Raw genomic sequence first — 26,077 nt, 5'->3', positions numbered from 1 at the left:
TCTGTGTCCCTCCCCTGCTCATGCTCTGCCTCTCTCTGTCTCTCAAAAATAAGTAAATGTTAAAATTAAAAAAAAAAAAATTACTAGGCATTCAGCAGCTTGCTTTATCACGAGACTGTGTGAAAATTCAAACTCATACCAGATTAGTCCCTGCAAAATAAGATCATTACAGAGTGGCTAATTTAAATAGAGTTCGTTTAAAGGTGAATTGTGTTTAATATATTATCTTTTCAGTGGTTAGAGAACTTTATTTGTAATGTGTTTTGCAGCTAGGTGGAACATAAGAGAGACAAAAGGCTTTTCCTGCATTGCACCTGCGTTATCAATACATAATATGTTGTATCAGTCAATGAATAAATGTATGTCCTCCGTCTGTTTGCTTCATATAAAAGTATAGTTTTAGGCAGCGTATAGTCAGGGCCGAGGAAAGAAAGTGGCAAGGCCAAGTACTGAGGTCAGCAGGAGGAGCTTGGGTTGTGGTTGTGGAAGGATCGTGTCACAGGTGTTCTCTGCCTTTTCTTCAGATATTTTGGCTGGTAAGCCTTCTGAACTGCACATGCTCTTGAGATTCCGTATCCAGTGGCTTTCTAGGAGTACTGTAGATACAGGGCAATGTTCCTGTTTGGGTTAACTTTTAAAGGCCAACTGGGACTCAGTTATCCACACTTTTTAAAAAAAATTTTTTTTTTAACATTTATTCATTTTTGAGAGACAGAGAGAGACAGAGTGCAAGTGGGGGAGGGGCAGAGAGAGAGGGAAACACAGAATCTAAAGCAGGCTCCAGGCTCCGAGCTGTTAGCACAGGGCCTAACATGGGGCTTGAACCCACGAACCATGAGATCATGACCTGAGCCGAAGTTGGATGCTTAACCGACGGAGCCACCCAGGCTCCCCAACACACTCTTTTTTTTTTTTTTTTTTTTTAATGTTCATTTTTAAGACAGAGCACAAGCAGGGGAGAGGCAGAGAGAGAAGGAGACACAGAATCTGAAGTGGGCTCCAGACTCTGAGCTGTCACCACAGAGCCCGATGAGGGCAGGGCTTGAACCCACAAACTACAAGATCATGACCTGAGCCAAAGTTGGATGCTTAACTGACTGAGCTACCCAGGCGCCCCTGTTTGGGTTAACTTTTAAATTAATAGTTACCTGGTTCTAGAAAGAAAATGTATTTATTCTGTGGTCATCTGGATTATTCCATTTAATTTTTGGTAACTGGTATTGGGGAAAAAATCTTAAGTGTATTACCTCATACAGCTGTGACAGATTGACAGACTAAGGGGCCATGTTGCCATTTTTTCCCAGCATTAAAAGATGCCTCAGAGAAGCTCAGACACCTTGAGTTGGAAAGCAGTCTATTGCCGTCCTCCCGTCCCAGCGTTGATGTCAACATCAACAACCAGGTATTCAGATTTCTCCCTCATATACCTGTACACGTCAGACCTTCTGGAAATCCCTGCTTTCCAAAGCTGATGCTTTCTCTCTTCTTTCGCTGGGGAATGTGTGTGTGTGGACTTCTTACAGTAGATCTCTTTAAAAAGCACAGTTCACGTATGTTCTGGAGGAAAGGAAGAAACTTGGGCCACGGTAGGAACTGTAAAGTCATCTTCTGAGTGTTTTTAAACACACATGCAAAGTGTTGTGGTTGCTTTAAACTTGTTCTTTTGATTCAGCCCATCCTCTTTCTAATTCTATTCAATGGGTTGTGCTATAGTTGAAGAACCAGTTGAAAGCCTTTCAAAATTACAGAAGGATTTGTTCAAACGGGAGCTGCTCTGTCCTATAAACAAGGAAGAGAATGGAACTTGAGATGCTTCAGCTTTGTCCTTCATAACTTTTACCACCCTGTGCCCTTGGAGTTTTAGGTGTGAGGTGGGGGGTGCATCCCAATTTAACATATTAAACTTTAGTTCATTGAGTGTAATTTAAAAATGTTCTTAAATAACTTATAGAGATAATTAAAAATAGATCAGATGAGGTAAAAATAATTTACTGTGTCAGCTACTAGGTGTCCCTACTAAATGGAAGAGTAAATTTTAGATAATGATCTGGAGACACCCTTTTTTCCATATATAGACAACAGATAACAAGGATCTGTTGAATTAATTTTGTTTTGGTTTTAAAGAGGAAAAGGGACCAGCTGATCTGTAGTGTTCTTTCATCCTTGGATAACTAGCTGGAATTTCTTCAGAGACCAGTATAACAGAGAGAGTGATTTTCTTCTTTCTTGTCATTGTTCAAGCTATCGTTTTGAATCCAACTTGGTTTTCTTTTTCCTTTTTCTGTTTTTGCTTAGGAATGTCTTTTACAAGCTGATTAAATTCCAGAAAGGCTTTCATTTTCTTGACCCCTCAGTATTTTTCAATTATATTGATCTGTTTGCTTTCATATCGTCCATTGTTTTTACTATCTCTATAGGTAGGGGAATGCAGGGTCAGAGACAGAGGGTTAATTGAAAGCTCTAGATGAAAGCTTTAGATGGTTAGCAATTAATTTGAGAAGAATTTAATGAAGGACTAGAATGAACCTGAAGGAGAATGATGAATCTTGCTGGGCATAGGGTGGGAGAAGAGGAATGATTGTTACACTGGAAGGGAGTTCATGCAAATCCACTGAATAGCAATGTGTTTCTTTTGTAAAATTCCCTGCATGTCTTGTTATAATATCACTGAGCCTCCAAAGCAGAGAATCTGTTAAATTAATCTTGAAGACTTGAAGAACGAACAGGAGTGTGGGTTCAGGATAGGAAAGGGAGTGTAAGAGTAGGTTAGGTAAAGGACAGTGGCTGCCGTAAAGGAACATTCTGGGGTTCACATAGCTAGAAAAAATGATAGCTAATATTTAGTGAGATTAATCAATGCCAGGCAGGAATAACAAGAAAGAACTCAGTGTTGTATTAAAAAAAAAAATTAAGAGACCTCTTTATAACTAGAGTGGTGTATACAAGTTTGACTCCTGTTTTATATATATGATACATTTTTAATCCAGTCTGATTTCTCTACCTTTATCATCAGTAGATCACATTTGCTTAGGGAATGCAAATTAATCTTGATATAAGCTTTACTAATTAAAGTAAACTTAGAATGAAAAACCTGTAAATAAAATACATTATGGTAAAGCAAAGTACCAATTTTGGATGATTAGCTCTAAGAATTGTGGAACTGAGAAGCTGTAAGCCAGTGACAGAATGTTAGGCTCAGACTAGCACCACTGGCAGCAGAGTTGACTTCAAACTCATGTCTTGAGAACCCATTTTAGAAGGACCTCATGCCATGGGAGGCCTACATTACCCAGGATTGATGCAGTCCCTTGACATCCTGATACACTGTTGATTCAGTTCTACAAACGTGTTTATTGTTTGCTTTCTGTAAGAGAAACTAATAAGATGAAAGAAAACAGCTAAGAAATACAGTTTTTGGAAGGCAATATCAGGATCCATGAAGACTGACAGGCTGGAATGATGCACTATATATAAGAATATATGTTTTAAATCTGAAAATACAGGATTAGGATAGAGAGGTAGAATATAACACAAGCATGTGTAAAAAAGTGTTTTAGGAATATGTAAATGTGGTTTGAAGTGTGACTGGCAGAACATCTTTGTTATATTAACCAAAAGGGTTTAAAAAGGGAGGTCCAAACATAGTATTATTATAGTCATTTCTGGGTAGCACTCTTCAAAACTGATTTAGGAAACTAAAGCAGTTTGAGAAGAGAAGGAACTAAATGGTGAAAGCTCTTGAAGCTAAGTTACAACTAAGGATCAGTAGTCTCAGGAAATAGCATTTTATTTAAAAAAATTTTTTTGGGGCGCCTGGGTGGCGCAGTCGGTTAAGCGTCCGACTTCAGCCAGGTCACGATCTCGCGGTCCGTGAGTTCGAGCCCCGCGTCAGGCTCTGGGCTGATGGCTCAGAGCCTGGAGCCTGCTTCCGATTCTGTGTCTCCCTCTCTCTCTGCCCCTCCCCCGTTCATGCTCTGTCTCTCTCTGTCCCAAAAATAAATAAAAAAAGTTGAAAAAAAATAAATAAATAAAAATAAAAAATTTTTTTGACCGGGGGCGCCTGGGAGGCTCAGTCGGTTGAGCATCCGACTTCGGCTCACGTCATGATCTCTCGATTCGTGAGTTGGAGCCCCATGTCGGGCTCTGTGCTGACAGCTCAGAGCCTGGAACCTGCTTCAGATTCTATGTCTCCCTCTCTCTCTGCCCTCTGCATTCCTCCCCCATATGCACTCTGCCTCTCTCTGTCTCTCAAAAATAAATAAACATTAAAAAAATTTATTTTTAAATTTTTTTTAATGTTTATTTATTTTTGAGAGACAGAGAGTGCAAGCAGAGGACAGAGAAAGAGGGAGACACAGGATCCGAAGCAGGCTCCAGGCTGTGAGTTGTCAGCACAGAGCCTGATGCAAGGCTTGAACTCACAAACTGGGATCACGACCTGAGCTGAAGTTGGACGCTTAACCAACTGAACCAATCAGGTGCCCCAGGAAGGGCATTTTAGATATCTGAAGAGGTATTATGTGAAAGAGGCATTAGTGTAACCTGTTTTAATAGCCTCCGAGAAGAGTTGAGGTCAGCGAGTATGTAAGAGGTATGCAGGTGTCACCTTGATATGAGAAACATTTTGTGGGGTACCTGGTTGGCTCATTCAGTGGGGTGTGTGACTCTTGATCTTGGGGTTGTGAGTTCAAGCCCCACATTGGATGTAGAAATTACTTAAAAATAAAATCTCTAACAAAAAAGAAAGGAAGGAAGGGAAAGAAAGAGAGAGGGAGGAAGGAAGGAAAGGAAGGAAGGAAAGGAAGGAAGGAAGGAAGGAAGGAAGGAAGGAAAGGAAGGAAGGAAGGAAGGAAAGGAAGGAAGGAAAGGAAGGAAGGAAAGGAAGGAAGGAAGGAAGGAAGGAAGGAAGGAAAGGAAGGAAGGAAAGGAAGGAAGGAAAGGAAGGAAGGAAAGGAAGGAAGGAAGGAAAGGAAGGAAGGAAGGAAAGGAAGGAAGGAAAGGAAGGAAAGGAAGGAAAGGAAGGAAGGAAGGAAAGGAAGGAAGGAAGGAAAGGAAGGAAAGGAAGGAAGGAAGGAAAGGAAGGAAAGGAAGGAAAGGAAGGAAAGGAAGGAAGGAATCATTTCCTAACAGTAATTTCCCAAGAAAGCAGCACGTTCTTCAATGTGGGAAGTTCCTCAGGCAAAGATAAATTAACCACATTATGGGCTCTTTTGGTGGTTGGAGGAACTGATCATTCTGTCCAACCTTGAGATGCTGTGATTAAGTGTCATTGTTGGGGTTCTTCCCTCTTTTTTGTACCTCCTCTTTTTAGAAATTTATTCACAGTTTCTGTGCTTGACCTATGTGTTTGAAGTCCTTTAGGGCTTATGCTGGATCAAGATCTATAGATTTTTCAAGTTACTTTCCTCCTCTTAATTACCTGAGGCAATTCCAAGATTTTCTTTATCTCCAGATTTCATTTTAGAAATCATTTTTTTCTTGTTCTTCAGTCAGCAAAAAAAGTGCTTAAAAAGGGGTGCCTGTCTGGCTCAGTTGGTGGAGTCTGCAACTCTTGATCTCAGAGTTGTGAATTCGAGCCCCATGTCAGGTGTAGAGATTACTTAAAAATAAAATCTTCCAAAAAAATGCTTAAAGTAACAAAAGTTAAACTGCATTTATTAGTGAGGACAGGTGGCCTAATTAAGACATGCATGGCCCATAGAGAGCAAACTGAGGGTTATTGGAGGGGTTGTGGGAGGGAGGATGGGGTAAATGGGTAAGGGGCACTAAGGAATCCACTCCTGAAACCACTGTTGCACTGTATGCTAACTAATTTGGATGTAAATTATAAAAAAAAAAAAAAATTGAAAGAAAAGAAAAGTATTAGGAAAAAAAAAGGCATGCATGGCCTTTAGCAACTGGTCTTTTTTGGGAAAAGAATTAAAAGTAGGGCATGACAGCTGTATTCTATTGACTAGGAATTGGTGGACTATTTCCATGAAGGGTCAGATAGTAAGTATTTTAGTCTTGCCAACCATACTGTCTCTGTTACAACTACTCTGGCGTTGCAGCACAAAAGCAACCACATAGGAATGAGCATGGCTGTGTTCCAGTAAATTTTATTTACAAAAGCAGGTGGTGGGCTAGATTTGACCTGTGAGTTATACTTTGCTGACCTCTTCTCTTGATAGTTAAGAATTTAATCTGCAACAGGTTGCCACCATATATGATTTGGAATAATCTGGCATTTTTACCCTTTTGATTTGCTTGTATCCAGACTTTAAAAAGGTATAACCAAGAACTATCTCAAAAGCCAAACTTGGCACACAGAATAAAACAAAACAGAAAAATGAGTTTATTTTAAGGTTTCAGTCTGCAAGCCAGGGACCTGACGGCTGCAGGAGCAATGAGTCCTGAGTTGCTCACGCAGACGAATTGTTTATGGGATAAATATAGAAGTTTTTTTTGGTTTTTTTTGTTTTTGTTTTTTTTTTTTTCCCAGCTGATTGATTGCTTAGTGGTCCTGTTTTATTTGGATCAGGATAGCTGACTCAGGGGAACAGGGAAGTCCAGAGATGGTGTGAACTAGCTTGGCATTTAGAAGTTGTCTGGTTTTCTCTGCTGATTTCTGAGAACTGTAAATTCTTTTTTTTATATATAACTGTAAATTCTTGTCAGATTTCCTTCATGTACATATGTTGATCATCTCCATTTTTATCCTTGACCTAAGTGACACCATTTCACTTGCTTCTGCAAGTCATTACCTACCTACCTTTCTTTCTTTCTTTTTCTTTCTTTCTTTCTTTCTTTCTTTCTTTCTTTCTTTCTTTCTTTCTTTCTTTCTTTCTTTCTTTCTTTCTTTCTTTCTTTCTTTCTTTCTTTCTTTCTTTCAATAATCTATTGTCCCATTAGCTAACATATAGTGTATACATTGTAGTCTTAGCTTCATGAGTAGATTCCCACGATTCATCACTTACATACAACAGCCACTGCTCATCCCAGCAAGTACCTTCCTCAATGACCATCTCACATTTTTTCCACCTTCCCAACCCCCGTCCCCATCAACCCTCAGATTACAAGTAGTTAACTTTCTTTACATCTGCCCTGGACACAGGGCAGTGGACACAGAAGGTATGTGAATAAGTGTAACTTCCCTTTGGAAATGGAGGCAGTCTTCAGACATTAGCTGTGCAACGGCCATACTTCTCCAGAAATCAGTGAGCTGTTACATATCATGTAATTAGTAAGTAGAAATTATACTTTTTATGAATGCAAAGGCAAATATTTCCTGCTTGGCAATAATTGGTAAATAATTTTCCCCGTACCCACTTGAGTTCTTGGCTGAGACCTCTGTGACAAAAGACCGAGTAACAAGAGAAAAACAAGTTTCCTAACCCAGGGAAAAATGAATAACTCTCAGAGACAGCTTAGAATTCCTGCTTGAATACCACCTTCAGCTAGAGTTGAAAGATGTAGGGGAAGCCAGTTATGAGAAAGTTATAAGGAGAAAGTCTGATAAATGAGAGTAAGGTTGTTACGCAGATTTGATTCCTTGCTTTTCATTGAGAAGGGTCTGAAGTCCCCAGGGATTAATCTTTGTCCTTCTTGGTGGAGTGGGGAGGAGGGATACTTTTGTAAGTTTATGTTCTGCTTTTAGGCAAATAGGGGGAGAGTGGAGAGCTTTTCTTGTGGCCTTCCAAGATGGACTCAGTGGCATAGTAACTGGCTGCCACTGGAATTATGTACTATAATAAAAGAAAGTGAAAGTGTTTTAAAGCTGTTATACTCAACTGTATATCAGTAATTTTTTAATGTTCTCAGACATCATAATTATAGAAGATACAGATTTTTAAAAGCAGGAAATTTTAAATCTTCCGTTATTCACTGCTAAGAGATAACTACAGTTAATGTTTTTAAGATAAATAATTTCCAAACATTTAAATGTGATGTATTTTTTTAAAATAAAAGTGCAGGGACAATAGCTTTTTAAAACTAATCGATTGTAAACATCTTTCTTTATCAATGACCTATTACAGACAGTAGTTAAATTGCATGCCCATGTCACCATTGTGTTTACTCAGTTCCCTGTTGGATATTTAGATTATTGCTAACTTTCACTGTCATAATCAGTGCTGTGACAAACAGCCTTATAAATAAATGCCTTCAATCATCTGATTATTTTCCTGGGAAGGAAGTGATAGGTAGACATATAGGCAATTTTAAAGCCTTTATACTTTTGCAAAAATTGGGAGATGGTGAGTTTATACTTTTACTTGTGAGATATGTGTTGAATTCTTGTCTTTGTTTGTAATATAGGCAGGTTGCTCTGAGAATCCTATAACTTGCAAATTTCAATAATTACCAAGTAATCTCAAGTCTGCAACATAATTGACTCTGAAAAGAAAATGTCAAACTATTTTGAATTAGCCATGATTTTTCCCTACTATTAGGATATAATTGACAAATGAATTTGTATTATATTTAAGGAATACAATGTGATGATTTTATATACATATACATTGTGAAATGATGTCTGCAACTGAATTAATAAATATAGCCATCACCTCACGTATTTACCTTTTTGTTTTGTTTTGGGTTTTGGTGACAGTGCTTAATTAGCAAATTTCAAGTATTCAGAACAGTATAATTAGCTATAGTCACCATGCTATACCTTAGATTCTCAGAATTTAATTCATTTTATAACTGAAAGTTTGTACCTTTTTACCAAGCTTTACCTATTTTCCTACCCTCAAGCCCCTGGCAACCACCATTCTACTCTGTTTCTGAGTTGGATTTTTTGTTTGTTTAGAGTCCACATATAAGTAATACCATGCAATATTTGTCATTCTCTGACTTGTTTCACTTAGCATAATGCATGTTGTTGCAAATGGCAAGATTTCCTTCTTTTTTAAAACTGAAGTATAGTTGACATGCAGTTTTATATTAGTTTCAAATGTATAACATAATGATTCTACAATTACAAGCATTATAAAATGCTCACTATAAGTGTAGTTACTATCTGTCACCATACAAAGTTACTACAGTATTATTGGCTATGTTGGCTATGCTAAGACTTCCTTGTTTTTAAACGTAAATAATATTTCATATATGTACATACACTCACCACATTTTTACTCCATTCATCCGTCGATGGATGCTTAGGTTGTTTCCATATCTTGGCTACTATGCATAATATTATAGTGAACACAGGAGGGAGATACCTACTCAAGATAGTGATTTTGTTTCCTTTGGATATATACCCAGAAGTGGGATTCCTGGATCATACAGTGTGAACTAGTCATGATTGAAGAAGGATGTAAGGAACTTCCTGCAATTAATAGGAATCATTCCAAACACTAAGCAGTTACAGACATAGAGTTAGTTCAGAATAGTGATTCTCAGACTTATATGTGTGTTAGAATCACATGGAGGAGCTTGTTAAACATTCAGATTTTAGGGGCCCACCTGGAGGCAGATGTGTGGAAACCACACTGAGAAACACCAAATCAGAATAAGCACATTAATTAAATCTTTTCAAATCTGAAAGAATGGTGTAGTATATAATCCCATACATGGCAGCTATCCTGTTTTACAGAACAGAAGCTGTGTGTGAGACTAAGAAAATGTTTAGAGTCAGTCTGTTGTTTAGATCAGCCTTAAATAGCAAGCACATAATAATAACAATAATTGTTGTAGTCATTCATTTTAAGGTATCAGTTGTAGTACAGATAATTTAAACTTCTTAATTTGCTTCCTTCCATTTATTTCTTTTCATAATGGTTTGTTTATAATGTTTTCATTAAGATCTTCACTGACTGGACTTGTGCCTTATTCTGTCATTTTCATAAGTCTGTACCTGAGAGTGACTGTGGCTATATAACATAATCCCAAGCAAAATCATCTGCCTGATAACAGCTCCAGAATTACAGGGATTAGCCTGTGTAGGGCCTAACCTAAAATCCGGTTGAAGTTAATTACAGCAAATGGCACATGTTCTCCATGTGTGATTTAACTCAGGCATCTGTCCTGGATGATGTAGTCAGTTCTTCAGTAGCTTTAAGGCAGGAAGTTGGGCTGGATGATTTCTAGAGATCTCTACCAATTTGTATTTCATGTTTGTGACTATTGAGTCCTTAGTTTGAAACTGCTTATGGTGGGAGGGGACTATTCCTGGAATAGGATAGGAAGGCTTAAGACACGTGATATCCTGGTTGTCTGAATATGAACTTTCATCAGCCCCTTTCCTATTTCTGTATAACTGTAGCCCGCCAGAGTTGCTTACACTGTATTTTTAATATCTAGGAGGAGGTGGTGAAGTTGACTGAGAAATGTCTTAATAATGCCATTGAGAGCCCAGGATTGAATGCCAGGAGAGTTCCTCCTGACTTGAAGAGTAACATTTTGAAGGCTCAAGTAGAAGCAGTGCATAAGGTAAGCTGCCTTTAATGGGGAGAGTCCTGATGAAGCGGAAATAGATGAGACTTACAGCTGAGAACCCTGAAGACACATAAAGTACATGAGTGTTAAATAAGGGTGACCTAGCTAGTGATTGCAGATAGCGAGTAGTTCCCAGAAACAGGCTCAGGATGGCAGAATGCCTTCCCAAGTCTAAGTCTAAGCTAGTTTAAGAGGAGGCAGTCATGGGATAAAAAGTTGAGAGTAAAGACCCTCTAGGGTGTAAGAACTTTTTTTTTTTTTTTTTTTTTTTTAACTTTTGTTAGGGGCACCTGGGTGGCTCAGTCGATTAAGCATCTGACTCTTGATTTCAGCTCAGGTCATGATCTCACCATTCGTGAGTTCGAGCCCACATCAGGCTCTTTGCTGTCAGCTCAGAGCCTGCTGCGTGGAATTCTCTCTCTCTCCCTGTCTCCCTGTCTCCCTCTCTCCCTCTCTCCCTCTCCCTGCCCCTCCCCACTTGCTCTCTCGCTCTCAAAATAAATAAATAAATTTTTAAAAAATTAAAAAAAACCACTTTTTTTCCCTTTAATTTTAATTTTTTTTTATAATTTACATCCAAATTAGCATATAGTGCTACAATGTTTTCAGGAGTAGATTCCTTAGTGCCCCTTACCCATTTAGCCCATCCCCCCCACAACCCCTCCAGTAACCCTCAGTTTGTTCTCCATATTTATGAGTCTCTTATGTTTTGTCCCCCTCCCTGTTCTTATATTATTTTTGCTTCCCTTCCCTTGGATGGAGGAAAACCTTTTTTTAAAGTCAAATTCCTGTGGAAGTGAGTCCCTAATCTTTGCCATTTTTATAGCCAGAAAATCTAATGATTTTTAGATTCCTGTCAATACTAAGTCTGTGGTTTCAGGTCTTTAGCAGTCTGCTACTTCCCACCACCCATCTGACTTCAGTTTGGTAAAGTTGCATGTCACAGTAGTGACAGTTGCAAGGTGAAGGAGTTGGCTGTGACACTGTGAAGGATGCCATGCCCTTCACAGCCTTCAAGACCTTCAAGGACCAGCCCCCATGAAGTTTATGGCATTCATGCTGTCAGAGTCTGCTTTCCCTTGGTGCTCCCTGACTTTCAGACTTACCCTCCATACTAAAATCAAGACAGCAGCCCGTCTCACCAAGTCATGTTACCAACTAGGATTTCAAAATATCTTGTTGAGAAGATGCACTTTACCCATCCTGTCCCCAGGCACAAGCCTTGAACAGAACCTGAGAAGATTTGAGGAATATTGTTCATGCTTTGGTTATTTATCCTCTCCCCCTAGTGTAAACATAAAGCATGATATTTGTATATAAAAGTAAATATGAAATATGATGATACAGGCTCTGGAATCAGACAACTTGAGTTTGAATCCCTTTCTAGTCTACCACATACTAGTGTTGTGATTTGGCAAGTTAGTTTCTCTAAGCCTCAGTTCAATCGTGTTTAAGAAAAGATAATGGTAGTACCTACCTTAAGGTGGGTTACAAGGACAGTAAATGTAAAGGACATGGAATGGTGAGTGCCTGGCACATAAACAGCATTTGATTAAGTATTGAAGCTACGTGTTGTATTAGCAGTGGCGGTAGTTGTTACTATTGTTACCTTACATAATATTTCCACTTTGGGACTTTTCTTGACTTGGAGAAGAGAAAAATAAATTCAATAGCCCTAAAATAAAAAGATTTTATTTTATAGTTAAAAACTTCCCCATGAAGAAAAATCCAGGGCCAGATGCCTTCATTTTGGAAATCTACTGAAGAAATAATTGTTCCATACAAACTCTGTCAGAAAACAGAAGAGGAGGAAGCACTTCCCAACTCATTTAATGATACTAGTATTACCCTGGTATACCAAAACCAGCAAAAAATTTCATATGAAAAGAAACTATACCCTTCTTGTGCATAGACTCAAAAATCCTTAACAAAATAGACCAAGTAGGTTTATCTCAGGAAAAAAGTCGGTTTATAATTTAAAAACCACTGTAGTTGACTGTATTAAAAAGTAAAGAAAATTGTCTCAATTCATATGGAAAAGGCATTTCACAGAAATCAACACCCATTCATGGTAAATGCTCACAGCAAACTAGAAATAGAATGGAGCTTGTTCAGCCTGATAAAGGATATCAATGAAAAAAGTCTACAGCTAGCATCACATGCATACTGAAAAACACATTCACTGAAATGGCCAGTATTAAAAACTGACCATCCCTGTGTTAGCAGTGATGGCACTCCTGCAGTGCACATTGCTGGTAAGAATATAAAACGTTACAAGCACTTTAGGAAGCATTTGACAATGTATTAAATACACACTTCCTACATGACCCCGCAGATCTACTCTGAGGTATGTACCCCAGAGAAATGAAAACGTAGGTTCATACAGGTTATTAGTACATGAATGTTCTTAGCATTATTTGAAGTCGCTAAAAATTAGGAAAACCCAAATGTCCATCCGCAGGTAAACAGGTAAACAAATTGTGGTATATTCATACAGTGGAATGCTACTCAGCACATAAAAAGGAATGAATTGGTGATACATGAGCATCATGGGTGAATCTCAAAAACATCATGCTGTTCTAAAGAGATAGACACTAAAAAGATAGGCATTATGATTCCATGTGTATAAAACTATAAGACATACAGCTCATTGTTTGCCATGTGTCAGGGTTTTTGATGGGGTTGCATTGGAAGCCTCAAGGGAACGCTGTGGGGGTAGTGACAGTGTTGCACATGTTGATTGTGGTGTTGGTTATGCACCTGTATATATTTTTCAAAATTCATCAAACCACACATTAAAAATGTGTGCTCCAATCGGTTTTCTAGGTGTGTAGGATGGTTTAGTGTTGGTCTGGCTGTATTTCATGGACCCGAGACCTGAGGGTTATGGGAGGGGCTGTGGGAGGGGGATGGGCTAAATGGGTAAAGGGCACTAAGGAATCTACTCCTGAAATCATTGTTGCACTATATGCTAACTAATTTGGATGTAAATTTAAAAAAATAAAAAAAAGTTAACAATGTGCTTTTTACTCTATGTAAATGATACCTCCATCAAGTTAAGAGAAAAAACTGATCCCCTCAGAAAAATATTTTAGAATTTCCTCCTAACATACCTTTTGTGTTCAGGCAAAAATAAAAAGCCAAATACGCAGCTTAGTATCTGTCTCTTCTTTTTATCAGGTAAATTCAAAAAATTCTGACATCGAATCTTTTGGGATTCTGTATATATTGACTAACACACCATGGTGTCTTAAATAATTGAGAGCTGTCTAGTAAAGGGCGTAAATTTGTGTACTATTGAAGTAGAAGTGTGGATTATTAATTTGGGTATGGATGAGACTGCACTAGGTGAGGTACTGGTATTTCCATATGTAAGGTATGATTACCTCTGGAACTGAAGCAAAGTGGTATTTCTGTTTTTACTGGAAAGATGTGTAAATTCCTTATTACTTTAGTATCCTTACAAAGATTTACTTTTTTTTTTCTTCATTTTCTCAGGTTACAAGAGAAGATAGCTTATTAAGTCATAAAAACGCACATGCTCAGGATGCTGCCACAAACAGGTACAGTTTGGGTTAGACTGAATTAATTTGATGTTCTTTTCCTCTTAACTTTGCTTTTTTGCTCTTTTTTTCCTGTTCTTCAGTGTATCCCCAAATAATTTCAGGATATCTATTTGAAAGATAGCTTGAATTCACTCTTGTATCCATTACATAGCTGTTTACTTCCTAGTTTTAGATTATCTAGAGATAATTCTAATTAGTCTCTACATTCTCATTCTTCTACTGCAGAGCAAAAGCGACCTTTAAAGATATTTTTAATCTGCATGGTGAGGAATGTATATTATTTCTCTTAACTTCAGTGCCATCCTATTATCACAGTGGCTTTGTTCTTACAAACTTTCTACTATGGGCTCTTACATTATTCACATAAATTTCTTTGCTGTTTTAAGTCCCTTCTGTGTCTCTTTCCTTTAATGAGTATTAGGCCATTTATTTGTTTTGCTAGGCTTTTATCCCCTGCTCTGTGCCAGTTTGTTTTGTTCACTGTGTATCTAGTGTTTTGTGCTTAGTTGGTGCTAAACGTTGTTGAATGAATGAGTGCTATTTCTTTTCCCATTATTCAAAATGTATTCAGTGAGCAGTTTCCTGATTAATCTTATTCAGTTCCAGGTACTGTAACCAACATAGCCCTAAAGCATATAGCATGCTTTGTATTGTGTAGTTAGTATTCAACAAACATACTAATTGGTGATCAGGGTAAAACTAGAATTACAATTTAACTTTTTAATTAACTTCAGTAAATCATTTGGCCCACGACATTTAATTTTAAAATTTTTTTTTAAAGTTTATTTATTTTGAGAGAGAGAATGTGTGCGATTGCAAGCCAGGGAGAGGTAGAAAAAGACGGAGAGAGAGAGAATCCCAAGGCAGCACCGAGCCTGACATGGGACTTGATCTGAAATGTGAGATTATGACCTGAGTCGAAATCAAGAGTTGGACATTTAACTGACTGAGCCACCCAGCCACCCCTGGCCCACAACACTTTAAATACTGTTATTATTTAGAGTCTTTTAGAACTTCATTTAAAAAAAAATTTTTTTTTTTTCCAATAGGAAAATAATGGGGATAGGACTGCCCAGTTGCATTGAACTCTTACTGCTGGAAACACCCTAGAATGTACTCCCAACTTCTAGATTTGTTTTTCTAAATGGCTGCTGATATTTTGAGTAATCTAATTTCCCCCTAGGATTTGAAATGTATCCTTTAAGATGTGTTTAAGTTCCTGTTTATGCTTGGGTCTATTTCGGGACCTTTTCCTTTTTTGTTAATCTTCTCTCTAATCTTTTTTTCCCCCATGCCATACCACACTTTGAAAAATTACTGTATCTCCTTTTAATATTTCAAGGTTCTAGAAAACTGTGGAGATTATATATTGTCTGTGTACCAAATGTCAAGCTTTGTACTATCTTCACATTTTGCTGTAGTAGGTATAGACTGTTTTTCCTTATCTTTTTTTATTGAGTTGTAATTTCCATACCATAACGTTTTCCCTTTATAAGTATACAATTCAGTGCTTTTTAGTATGTTGACAAAGTTTTGCACCATTACCAGTAATCTAATTCCATAACGTGGTCATCACCTCTAAGAGCAACACCATACCCATTGCAGTCTCTCCACATATTCGATTTGCTTACTCTGGACAGTTCATGTAAAGGAATCACACAATATGTGGCCTTTGTGTCTGGTTTCTTTCAATTAACAGAATGTTTTGAAGGTTCATCTGTAGTGTATCATGTATTGGTACTTCACTCCTCTTCGGGGCTGAATAATATTCCACTTTGTAGATAGACCACATTTTGTTTATCCATGTATCAATTGATGGACACTTGTGTTCCCACTTTTTGACAATTATGAATAAAGCTGCCGTGAACATTCACATAAGAGAATTTTGGGGGTACCTGGGTGGTTCAGTTGGTTAAGTGTCTGGCTCTTGATTTGGGCTCAGGTCATGATCTCACAGTTCATGAGTTCGAGCCCTGCATCAGGCTTCACACTAACAGAGTGGAGGCTGCTTGAGATTTTCTCTGTCCCTTTCTCACTGTCCCTCCCCTGCTTGTGTGCACTCTCTCTCTCTCTCTCAAAATAAATAAACAACAACAAAAAATAATTTTTGTAGACATGCTTTCAGTTCTATTAATATATACCCAGGAGGGCTATTGCTGAGTCATTTGGTAACACTTAGGTTCAACTTTTGAGGAACTGCCAAACTGTCTTCCAAAATAGCGACATTTTCTGTTCCCACCAACAGTGAATATGGGTACCAGTTTCTCCACATTCTTTCCAGTGCTCATTGTTCTCCATCTTTAGAATTATAGCCATCCTAGAGAGTATGAAGCATGTCTCATTGTGGTTTGACTTTTGATTCACTGAGGATGTTGGATGTCTTTTTTACTTTGGAGAAATGGCTATGCAGATCATTTATTTTTGTAGTAACAGCTTTATTGAGATAAAATTTAAATGCTATGGTGGGGGAAGGGGCACTTGGGTGGCTTTAGCCACTTGAGCATCTGCTTCTTGGTTTCGGCTCAGGTCATGATCCCAGGGTTGTGGGATTGAGCCCTGCATTGGGCTGAACATGGAGCCTGCTTAAGATTTCCTCCTCCTCCCCCTCCCTCTCCCCCTCTCCCTCCCTCCCTCCCTCTCTTCCTCTCTTCCTCTCCCCCCCCCACTCTCTCCCTCGCTTGTCTGTGTGTATATTCTCTAAATAAATAAATAAATAAACAAATATGCAATTCACCCATTTAAAGAATATAATTTAGTGGGTTTTGTTTTGACATATCTGAATTTTAAAAAATTATCCATAGTTCCTTCATTGTAACTGCCATTACCTAAGTCAGTCACGGTTTATTCTTTTATTAATGGACCAGGGTTTGTTCCAAATTAATGTTGTACATGTTCTTCCTTACACATGTTGTGAGGATTTTTTTAGGGTGTATACCTACATGGGAGTGAATTTGCTGGGTCATGACATAACACTGAGCAGAATGGCTGCGGAACCTTTTCATCTTCTTCTTTCCATGTTTTGCAGCAGTGTAAAGTACATATGACTAATCTTTTCTTGAAGGTGTGGGAGAATTCATTGTAAAACATGTTGTTTCACTCCTTTTAATGCTCACTTTTTCTTACATTGAATCTTTTCCTCTGAGCTGTTTCTTCTTTCTGAAGCACAAAGTTATATTTTTTTCTTTTTTAGGCTTTACTGCTTGCTTATTCTTGAAGTTCTTCATTTTCATTACTGTATGGTCTAAGAATAGGTTTAAAACAGTTTTTTTTTTTTTTTGTTAGTATTCAAGGTGGCCTTTCCATCTGAAGACCTATGTCTTTTTTCAGTTCTGGAAAATCATAAGTCATTATCTTCTTGAATGTCTAGTATCCGTTAATTGAAACATCGTGATTGCTGCTCTGTGTCTCACAACTATTTCTTTTTTTTTTTGTTTCCTTGCCTCTTTTTGCCTCAGAGTTGTGGATGCAACAGTCATAGCTTCCACTTCACTTTTTCACTCTGGGATTTATTTCTCATTTTTTCTCATTCTCCTTGTAGGCTTGGACAGGAACTGCTCCTGTTTGCACACTTTTCAGTGACATTAGGAAGGACTGGGGTTTCCTGCTGGATATGTTATCCTGGTGGATGACGGTCTTTGGCTCTAGATTTCCCCCTTCCCTCCCTGGTGTTGAAGCCATCTGTAACGCTGCTCCTGTTCTCACTATTCTTATCTGGGATTAGACACCACTGTGATTCCTGCCAGGCCTTCGGGTAGCAGATTCTCTGGCATCCTGTCACCTGGCTAATCCTGCTGTAATATCTGGAGCACTCTAGATGTGGCTTCTGCCTTCTGCAGCAGAGCTCTGCAGCCTGTGTCCTTAAGTGTTGGTTTCTCCCTCTGGTTTCCTGACTGTTCTCCCATATCTCAGGTATTCTGATTCATTTCTAGTCCACCAAGGTTTCCCATCCATGTATTTGATAACAGCTTTTAAAAATCAGTCGCTTGGGGGCACCTGGATGGCTCAGTCGGTTAAGCGTCTGACTTCAGCTCAGGTCATGATCACGTGGTTCGTGAGTTCGAGCCCCACGTCGGGTTCTGTGCTGACAGCTCGGAGCCTAGAGCCTGCTTCAGATTCTGTGTCTCCCTCTCTTTCTGCCCCTCTCCCACTCATGCGTGCTCTCTCTCTCTCTCAAAAAATGAATAAACATTAAAAAATTTTTTTTAATCAGTCACTTGATTTATCTTTTTGGTGTATCTGCCTTATTTTAAGATAAATCTTTTCTGAACCTTCAGTAAGATTTAAGAGGGAAGCAAAGTAGTCTGCCATTTTGATCCATCTGTGAATGAGTCTGATGTGGATATGAAAATTGTTACATGGTAGATGGGGAAGGGTCTCACAAAGGCATATGAGTGCAACACTGACTGCCATCACGCCCCTCACAAATTGTCATTTCTTCTTCCTCTACGTGAAGCATTACTCTTCTTCCTGAAGCCCTTTCTTTGAAAATGCTCCCTGTGCCTGTATAGGTGCTCCATGATGTGAATTTATCTTTTTCTTCCAGTGCTGTATTAAATGAGAATAATGTGCCCCTTCCTGAAGATTCTCTTGCTCTGATGCATACCACACCTGCAGCAAATGGTTCTGTTCTTAAGGTAACAACCCTTACTTTTGAAGGTTTCTCTGAAGACCATACTGAGTTGAGTCCTGCAGTATAATCATAGACATCTGGTGATTTCTGATGGATACCGGAACTTAAGCTGTAAGAAAAGCATTGAGCCTCAGTTCTCTAGGGAGAATCCTATTGTCACATCTCTCACAAGAGTATCACAGGGCTTCTTCAGTTTCTCTGTTATTTGTTGGCCTTTTGTTTTAGGTGCTCTTTGTATTTTTGTTTGATGCTGGCTATGCCTCCCTAGTGTCTCAAATGATAGATGACACATAGTAAGCCCTAAATAAATATTAATTGAAACACCAGCAACCTATCATTGTGTTGGCAGTATAACCAGGTCATCACAGCCCCTGCCTTCCTGATAGCCACTTGTCACACCTGTATCAGTCTAGAAATCAGAGAAACCCAGTTCATTGCCCACTGAGTGTTTTAATTTGCAAGTTAAATAAGAAATTGTCCTTGCAAATAAACGTTTACCTCTTTAACTACATAAATGCATTTATTGTAGAAATTTGCCAAATCCTTCATAAAGAGAAAAAGTTAGGAATCTCCTATATTCCCACTATCCAAAGACAATGTATAGTTAATATTTAGGTGTATAATTTTTCAGACTTTTGGGTTTAAAAAAAATCCAACCTAAAATATCTTCAGTCAGGAGCTTCCTTTCTGCTAATTAAAATTCTAAAAAGCCATATTGACATTGTTGGTCATTGAAATTGAAGTGGAACCTGAGATTTTTTGGAACAGAGAAGGACATTTAATTCAAAGATTTATTGCATTTATAATATGTACCAGGCAACACGCTAGTTTCAAAAATTCAGAAGTGAATGAAACACGGCCTCTTTTTTCAAACTGCTTATATTCCACTGGGGAACAGAATTTGAATACATTGTGGTAGAGACAGATACACGCTGTTTGGGGGCACTCACCCAGGCCACGGCGGGGGGGTGGGAGGAGGGTTGGTATAAGAGGAGGGAGATGTGAGAAGTGAGAGAACAACTTTTTCCTATGTGTGATTAAAATTAAGTTGAATGTTGAGACATAAATAGGAGATTGACCACAGCCTCAAGGCAGATAGGTGGAAATAGAACTGTATAAACCAAGGGCCTTTTTGTTATGTGTGCTAGACCCTGAATTCTTCTTTTATTTCCAGATTGGAATTTTATCTTTTATTCTCTTTAAGTTCTTCCTACCTACCTACCTTGTCTCTCTCTCTCTCTCTCTTCTATAGTACAGAGCTGCATCTTCCATAAGGTGCTTCAAATAGTAATTAAAAAGTGTTAATTAACATTTATGGGGGAAGTTCATATTGTACTCTTCTGTAAACAGTGATGTACTGGCACATCTGGATAAAGCAGTGTTTGTAATTTAGGCATCTTCTTCACTCAGTGTTTCCTATGCTGAACGTTTTTACCTCTCTCTTCAAGTCTAAGAACTAAGAGCCAGGACAGTCTTAACCTTACCCGAGTTTTGTCTCACTAAAAAGAGTAGCTATGTAAAAATTCACATGATACTTTATCTTTTTCAGCTTCTGATTGTAGTCTGGTTCCCCTTCAAGCAAAAGTGGAATCACTATAATAACCATGATTCCTGAATGTCCTGGAGTTTTTTAAAGGTTAACACCAAGCAGCCCTGAGTCAGAATTGTAAATTGAGAAGATGCGGAAAAAATTTAGTTAGGTGGTTAATGATTCATTTAAAGTTATGTATTTTTTTATCTTCCCTAGGATGCTACAGATGAATTGGATGCCTTGCTTTTATCTCTGACTGAGAATCTAATTGACCACACAATCACACCTCAGGTAAATATGCTTAAAACAGCAAAGTGGAAAGGAATTTCTGTTTTGAAAAGTATTCCTGCTACATTCCAATCTTTGCCTTTTTTTAAAAAAAAAGTTTATTGGGGCGCCTGGGTGGCTCAGTCGGTTAAGCGGCCGACTTCGGCTCAGGTCATGATCTCGCAGTCTGTGGGTTCGAGCCCCATGTCAGGCTCTGTGCTGACAGCTCAGAGCCTGGAGCCTGTTTCAGATTCTGTGTCTCCCTCTTTCTCTGACCCTCCCCTGTTCATGCTCTCTCTCTGTCTCAAAAATAAATAAATGTTAAAAAAAATTTTTTTTTTAAATAAAAAAAAGTTTATTTTGAGAGAGAGTGTGTGTGTAAGTAGGGGGGAGGGGCAGAGAGAGAGAGAGAGAGAGAGAGAGAGAGAGAGAGAGAGAATCCCAAGTAGGCTCCATGCTGTCAGTGCAGAGACCCACACAGGGCTTGATCTCATGAACTGTGAGATGGTGACCTGAGCTGAAATCAAGAGTCAGACGCTTAGCCAACTGAAGCACCCCCAAATTTTGCCTTTTTAACCATATAGTAAAACTGTTCATTTAATAAGAGACCATACTTCAGTAACCACTTAGCTTTGCCTTTCTACTAAAATTTCACCACTTTGAATTTATGTGTCACTTTATAGAAACCACATGTTACTATAAGCCTCTTTGTTATGCGACATTATATTAAATAACATGAGAGGAAGACTGTGGGGATAAATGTAGAGTTAAAACAATAAGGATATAGAACATAAGAATGGTTGGCATTGAACATATTGATTGTTACTGCAGTATGGAAGATGCTCTGTTGGATACTATGGCTGAATTATAATACAAATAAGAAACAGTTCTTTCCTGCCAGAGACATAGGGATGAAAGGTATACAAATAACTCATTTAGTGTCTTCTGAGTAACATGACAAGAACTGCTTTGGGAACTACAAGTCATTCTTAAGGCTTGGAAGTACAGATAGTGCTTTCTGTGCAGCTGGGTGTTTGCTTAGATCTTTAGTTCTTAAACTTAGGTGTGTATCAGAATCATCTGGAGGGTGCATCAAAGATTACTGGCTCCACCTTCAGAGTTTCTGATTTGGTGTCGGGGGTTGGGGCCTGAGGAGTTGCATTTCTCGCATGTTCCAGGTGATGCAGACGTGGTTTGGGAACTACTCTTTTGGAACCACCAGCTTAGATCAATAAACAGAGACTTGACCAAAGGATAAGAATAAATCACAAATCTGGAGAAGTGGATAGGCAGAAGATAAAAGGGATATTGTCAGTATTGAGCCATGGTAATACTTTATAAAGACAAAAAAAAAAAAAAAAAAGGAACTTGAAGATTAATGTAAGATGGCCTAAAGGCCAGAGAAGGAATCCCTGGGGCCTAACTCAGAACCTTATTCCATGTACACTCTATCATAAGTGGATAGAGTGATGAGAATCAAATTGATTAAACAACCCTTTTGTGTCACTAATATGTTTTCCCTTCCCTAAAAATTAAGACTGCTTTTTTATTTTAAATCAAAATTTAGAATATGATGTATTTTAGATTCTGCATATGGACTGTTCTGTTACACTACAGATTTGTAACACTCTTTTAATAACTAGCTTTTTAACTGATTTTGATATACAGTAAGGTCAGCCAGGCATCATGATGTAGCTGTTTTGTTTTGTTACTTTTGCTTATTAATTCTTTCAGACGAATTATAGAATTTTTTTTCAGGTCCTACCCCTCCAAAATCCTTTGGGTTTTTATTTGCAAATACATTCAATTCATAAGTTAATTTGAAGAAATTGCCAAATTTGTAATAATTTTTCTTCTTAGCTAAGAATACAATGTTTTTCTCATTCAAGACTTCCTGTATTAAAGTTTGTCATTATAGCCCCGCCAATATAAGTTCTGTACTTTCTAATTTTTATTATTTTCAGGTATTCCTGTTTTTTTGTGAGATTTTACTTTCCCATTAATTTTAAACTGGCTTTAAGAAGGCTATTGTATTCTGAAAAAAAATTCAACAAAACTTTTCATCACTGAAAACAGTAAAACTGTAAAAATAAAACAGTAAAGCTATAAAAAAATTATAGATATTTAAATAAAGTATGCATTGGGGCGCCTGGGTGGCTCAGTCGGTTAAGCATCCCACTTCAGCTCAGGTCATAATATCACAGCACGTGAGTTCGAGCCCCATATCAGGCTCTGTGCTGACAGCTCAGAGCCTGGAGCCTGCTTTGGATTCTGTGCTCTCCCTCTCTCTTTGCTCCCCACCCGCACTTATGCGCTCGCTCTCTCTCTAAAATAAATAAAAACATTTTAAAAAATTAAATAAATAAAGTGCATTTTATTGAGGGAAGGGTTTTTATTATATTTTTATGTTTACCTCATTTATAGTTAGCAGTCTCAAGGAGTGTGCAAATTGTAATCATAAAGTTCTGTCTTCCCTGAGAGGAACAAAGCCAGAAGGAATCTAAAATTTATAGCAGAAATATCTATTACTAAGGCTAGGGAAAAAGTTCTGGAAAGCGCTAAGATTCCTATCAGTTTGGAAATTAGTAAATATGTAAAATAAATTTGTGACAAGATATCTCTAAGACCAATAGGGTAGTATCCAATTTTTTTAAAGTCAGATGCCCAAATTATATCTCTCAGGCCACAGCAGACTATCTTCTTAGGTCCATGCAGGTCTTCTTTTGTTTGTCTTCTTTTGTTTTCCTTTGGCCTCCATTCCTGACTTCCATTCCCCTTTACCTCCGAGGCACCCATTCTACTGTATTTGCTATGTGTCCTTCCAGGAACCTTTCATATATTTATTTAGATAAACATCTGCTAAAAGCAGTATGGAGGTTCCTCAAAAAATTAAAAATAGAATCACCATATGATCCAGTAATTCCACTCCTGGGTATTTACCCAAAGAAAATGAAAACAGTAATTCAAAAAGATCTGTGCACCCATATGTTTATTGCAGCATTATTCATAATAGCCAAGATATAGAGGCAACCCAAATATCGACTGATATTACATGAATGGATAAAGAAGTTGTGGTATATACATACAATGGAATATTAGTAATAAAAAAGAATGAAATCTTGCCATTTGAAACAACATGGATGGAGCTAGAGGGCATAATGTTAAGTGAAATAAGGGAGACAGAGACAAATACCGTATGATTTTATTCATGTGTGCAATTTAAGAAACCAAACAAATGAACAGAGGAAAAAGAGACAAATAATAAAACAGACTCTTAAATACAGAGAACAAATTGGTGGTCACCAGAGGGGAGTTGGGTGGGTGGATGGGTGACGTAGGTGCAGGGGATTAAGAGTACACTTACCTTGATGAGCTCTGAGAAATGTGTAGAATTGTTGAATCATTGTATTGTACACCTGCAACTAATGTAACTTCAAAAAACAACTTCACATTTCTTTGAAGGTGCTGTGGGAGAATGTGGGATAAATACCCACAAGTAGTATTGCTGAATTGCGTGCATATATGAGTACTGGATATTGCTCTCTGCCCCCAGAATGGCTCCCACAGTTACATTCCTACCAGTTTTTCCTTACACTGCGTTTTATCTGATTGTCTAATATGTTCCATCTTTATGGGTTTGTCTCATTGTTACAGTTCACATGAGTTAAATGGTATATTTCCTCCATTGTTTTATTGCTGATTTGAGTTTCCCCTGTGAGTGAGTCACCTATTCATTTCTTTTAGCCATTTTTGCATCAGGTTTCCTGTCTTTTTCCTGATGATTTCAGGAATTTCTTGTATAGTCAGTCTAGTTGTTAATCATATGTCAGTCTTAGATATTAAAAATATTTTCTCATAATCTGTGTATTAACACATCTGAGGCATTTTTATCACTGTGTCATTTTAGCAGGTAGCGAGGAGATTGAGGCAAGCTATGTCTATCACTGTGGAGATGGATGAGTAAAATAGGTGTATAGCCTTGACTGAACAGAAACCTTTTATTCTGATGCCATTTGTTCTTCATTTTTTCTCATTGTTTGGGGTGTAGGGTTTGAAAAAAATCCTTCCGCATCTGCCACCCCATCCCCTGAGTTCAAAGGTATTCTTTTCTGTTAGCTTTAATTTTATTTTACCTTTCACACTGAGATTTTAATCCGTTAGAATAGTTTGAAGTTTTGGGGGAGGAGGTCAGTTGTGGTTTCGATATGACCCAGATTTGCATTCATCCATATAAAGATCCAATTTTCCCAATATTATCTACTAAATAATCCATCCTTTCCCAGTTGGTGTGTTTCTGATCCAGTGGGCTCTGTCTTTCGGCTCTACCACCGTTGTGTTTATTACTCTGGCTTTGTGCTGATATCTCGTGTGTTCTTATACATTTCAGCATCAGTATGGCAGATTTTCCCCAAAATTCTGCTGGCATTTTAATGCAGTTTATATTAAATTTATAGATTATTTTGAGAAAAAAAAAAACAACCTGGCACTTTTGTAAAATCTTTTCATTTTCATGAACACGATACTTGTGTTTTCTCTCATCTTTATTTGAGTCTATAAATGTTCTCTATAAGTCTTCTTAAGTTGCAGGTTAAGTCCTAAAGACTTTATAGTTTTGTTACAATTTTGTTGATACCGTGAATGGTATTTAATTTTTTACAGTTGAATTTATAAGTTAATTTTGTGTCTAACAGAGTTGCTGAATTCATTCATTAGTCAATCTGCTGATTCTCTTTAGTATTCTGTCCGTTTCTAGAGTGTGTTTCATACCTGTATCAATTAGTGATTAATTCATTTCTCATCTATTGCTAAATCTGTCAGTTGTTGGTGTATTTTGAAGATATGCTGTGAGGTGCACATATATTAGCAGTAATTAAACTTTCTCAAACTCCTTTGAGCACTTTAAAGTGTCCTTCTTTGCCCCTTTTTTTCTCTTAATTTCCTTTGTGACTGATACAAAATTGACACCCTAGCTTTCTTTTTAAGTTTATATTGCTTAGTGTATAACCTCCTGTGCTTTTACTTTTAGCCTTTTTGTATCTGTTGGTTTTAAGTGAACCTTTGTGAACAACAGTTTGCTGCATCTTGTTTTTTTGTTGTTGTTGTTTATTTATTTTGAGAGAGAGACAGAGAGAGAAACAGAGCATGGACAGAGAGGAGCAGAGAGAGAGAGGGAGACATGAGAAGCAGGCTCTAGGCTCTGAGCTGTCAGCACAGAGCTCGAACCCATGAACCGTAAGATCATGACCTGAGCTGAAGTCAGACACTTAACTGACTGAGCCACCTAGGCGCCCTTTTATCTTGTTTTTTAAGTCTTATTTGAATGGAGTTTATATAGATATATAGATTTATATATTGTATACATATTATATACATAGATACATTTATATGTTATATAAATGGAGTTTAATCCATTTATATTTACTGTAATTATGGTTATTATAGGATGTGTTTCTGCCAAACCATTTTTTTGTTTACCTTTACCATGTAGTCTTTCTCTTTCTCTGTCCTTTTTATTTCCTGTGATAAAAGTACATTTACTTTATATTGATGGGAAAGTCTTACGTTGTATTTTTGTTCTTCTGGTGGTCACCTAACTTATTAACAAGACCTGGACTTATGTTAATTTTTTCCTATCAGGATCTAAGGCCACCAGTCTAGGGACTAGTC

General features: G+C 37.8%; 1 protein-coding gene across 8 annotated transcripts in view; it reads left to right on the top strand.

Moving 5' to 3' along the window:
* EPB41L5 (erythrocyte membrane protein band 4.1 like 5) overlaps positions 1-26,077 on the top strand; it is a 150,715-nt gene that overhangs the window by 106,295 nt on the left and 18,343 nt on the right. For all 8 annotated transcript variants that reach the window (XM_045033643.1, XM_045033644.1, XM_045033641.1 and 5 more), the window contains exons 18-22: positions 1,305-1,402; positions 10,282-10,410; positions 13,915-13,979; positions 18,526-18,616; positions 20,360-20,434. In XM_045033643.1, the coding sequence (XP_044889578.1) occupies positions 1,305-1,402; positions 10,282-10,410; positions 13,915-13,979; positions 18,526-18,616; positions 20,360-20,434 (458 nt within the window). The remainder of the gene's footprint in view (positions 1-1,304; positions 1,403-10,281; positions 10,411-13,914; positions 13,980-18,525; positions 18,617-20,359; positions 20,435-26,077) is intronic.

The sequence above is a fragment of the Felis catus genome, chromosome C1 (genome assembly GCF_018350175.1).
Source record: "Felis catus isolate Fca126 chromosome C1, F.catus_Fca126_mat1.0, whole genome shotgun sequence".
Classification (NCBI taxonomy): Eukaryota; Metazoa; Chordata; class Mammalia; order Carnivora; family Felidae; genus Felis; species Felis catus.
The sequence above is the reverse complement of the archived record's forward strand: the minus strand, read 5'-3'. Positions and strand labels throughout refer to the sequence as shown.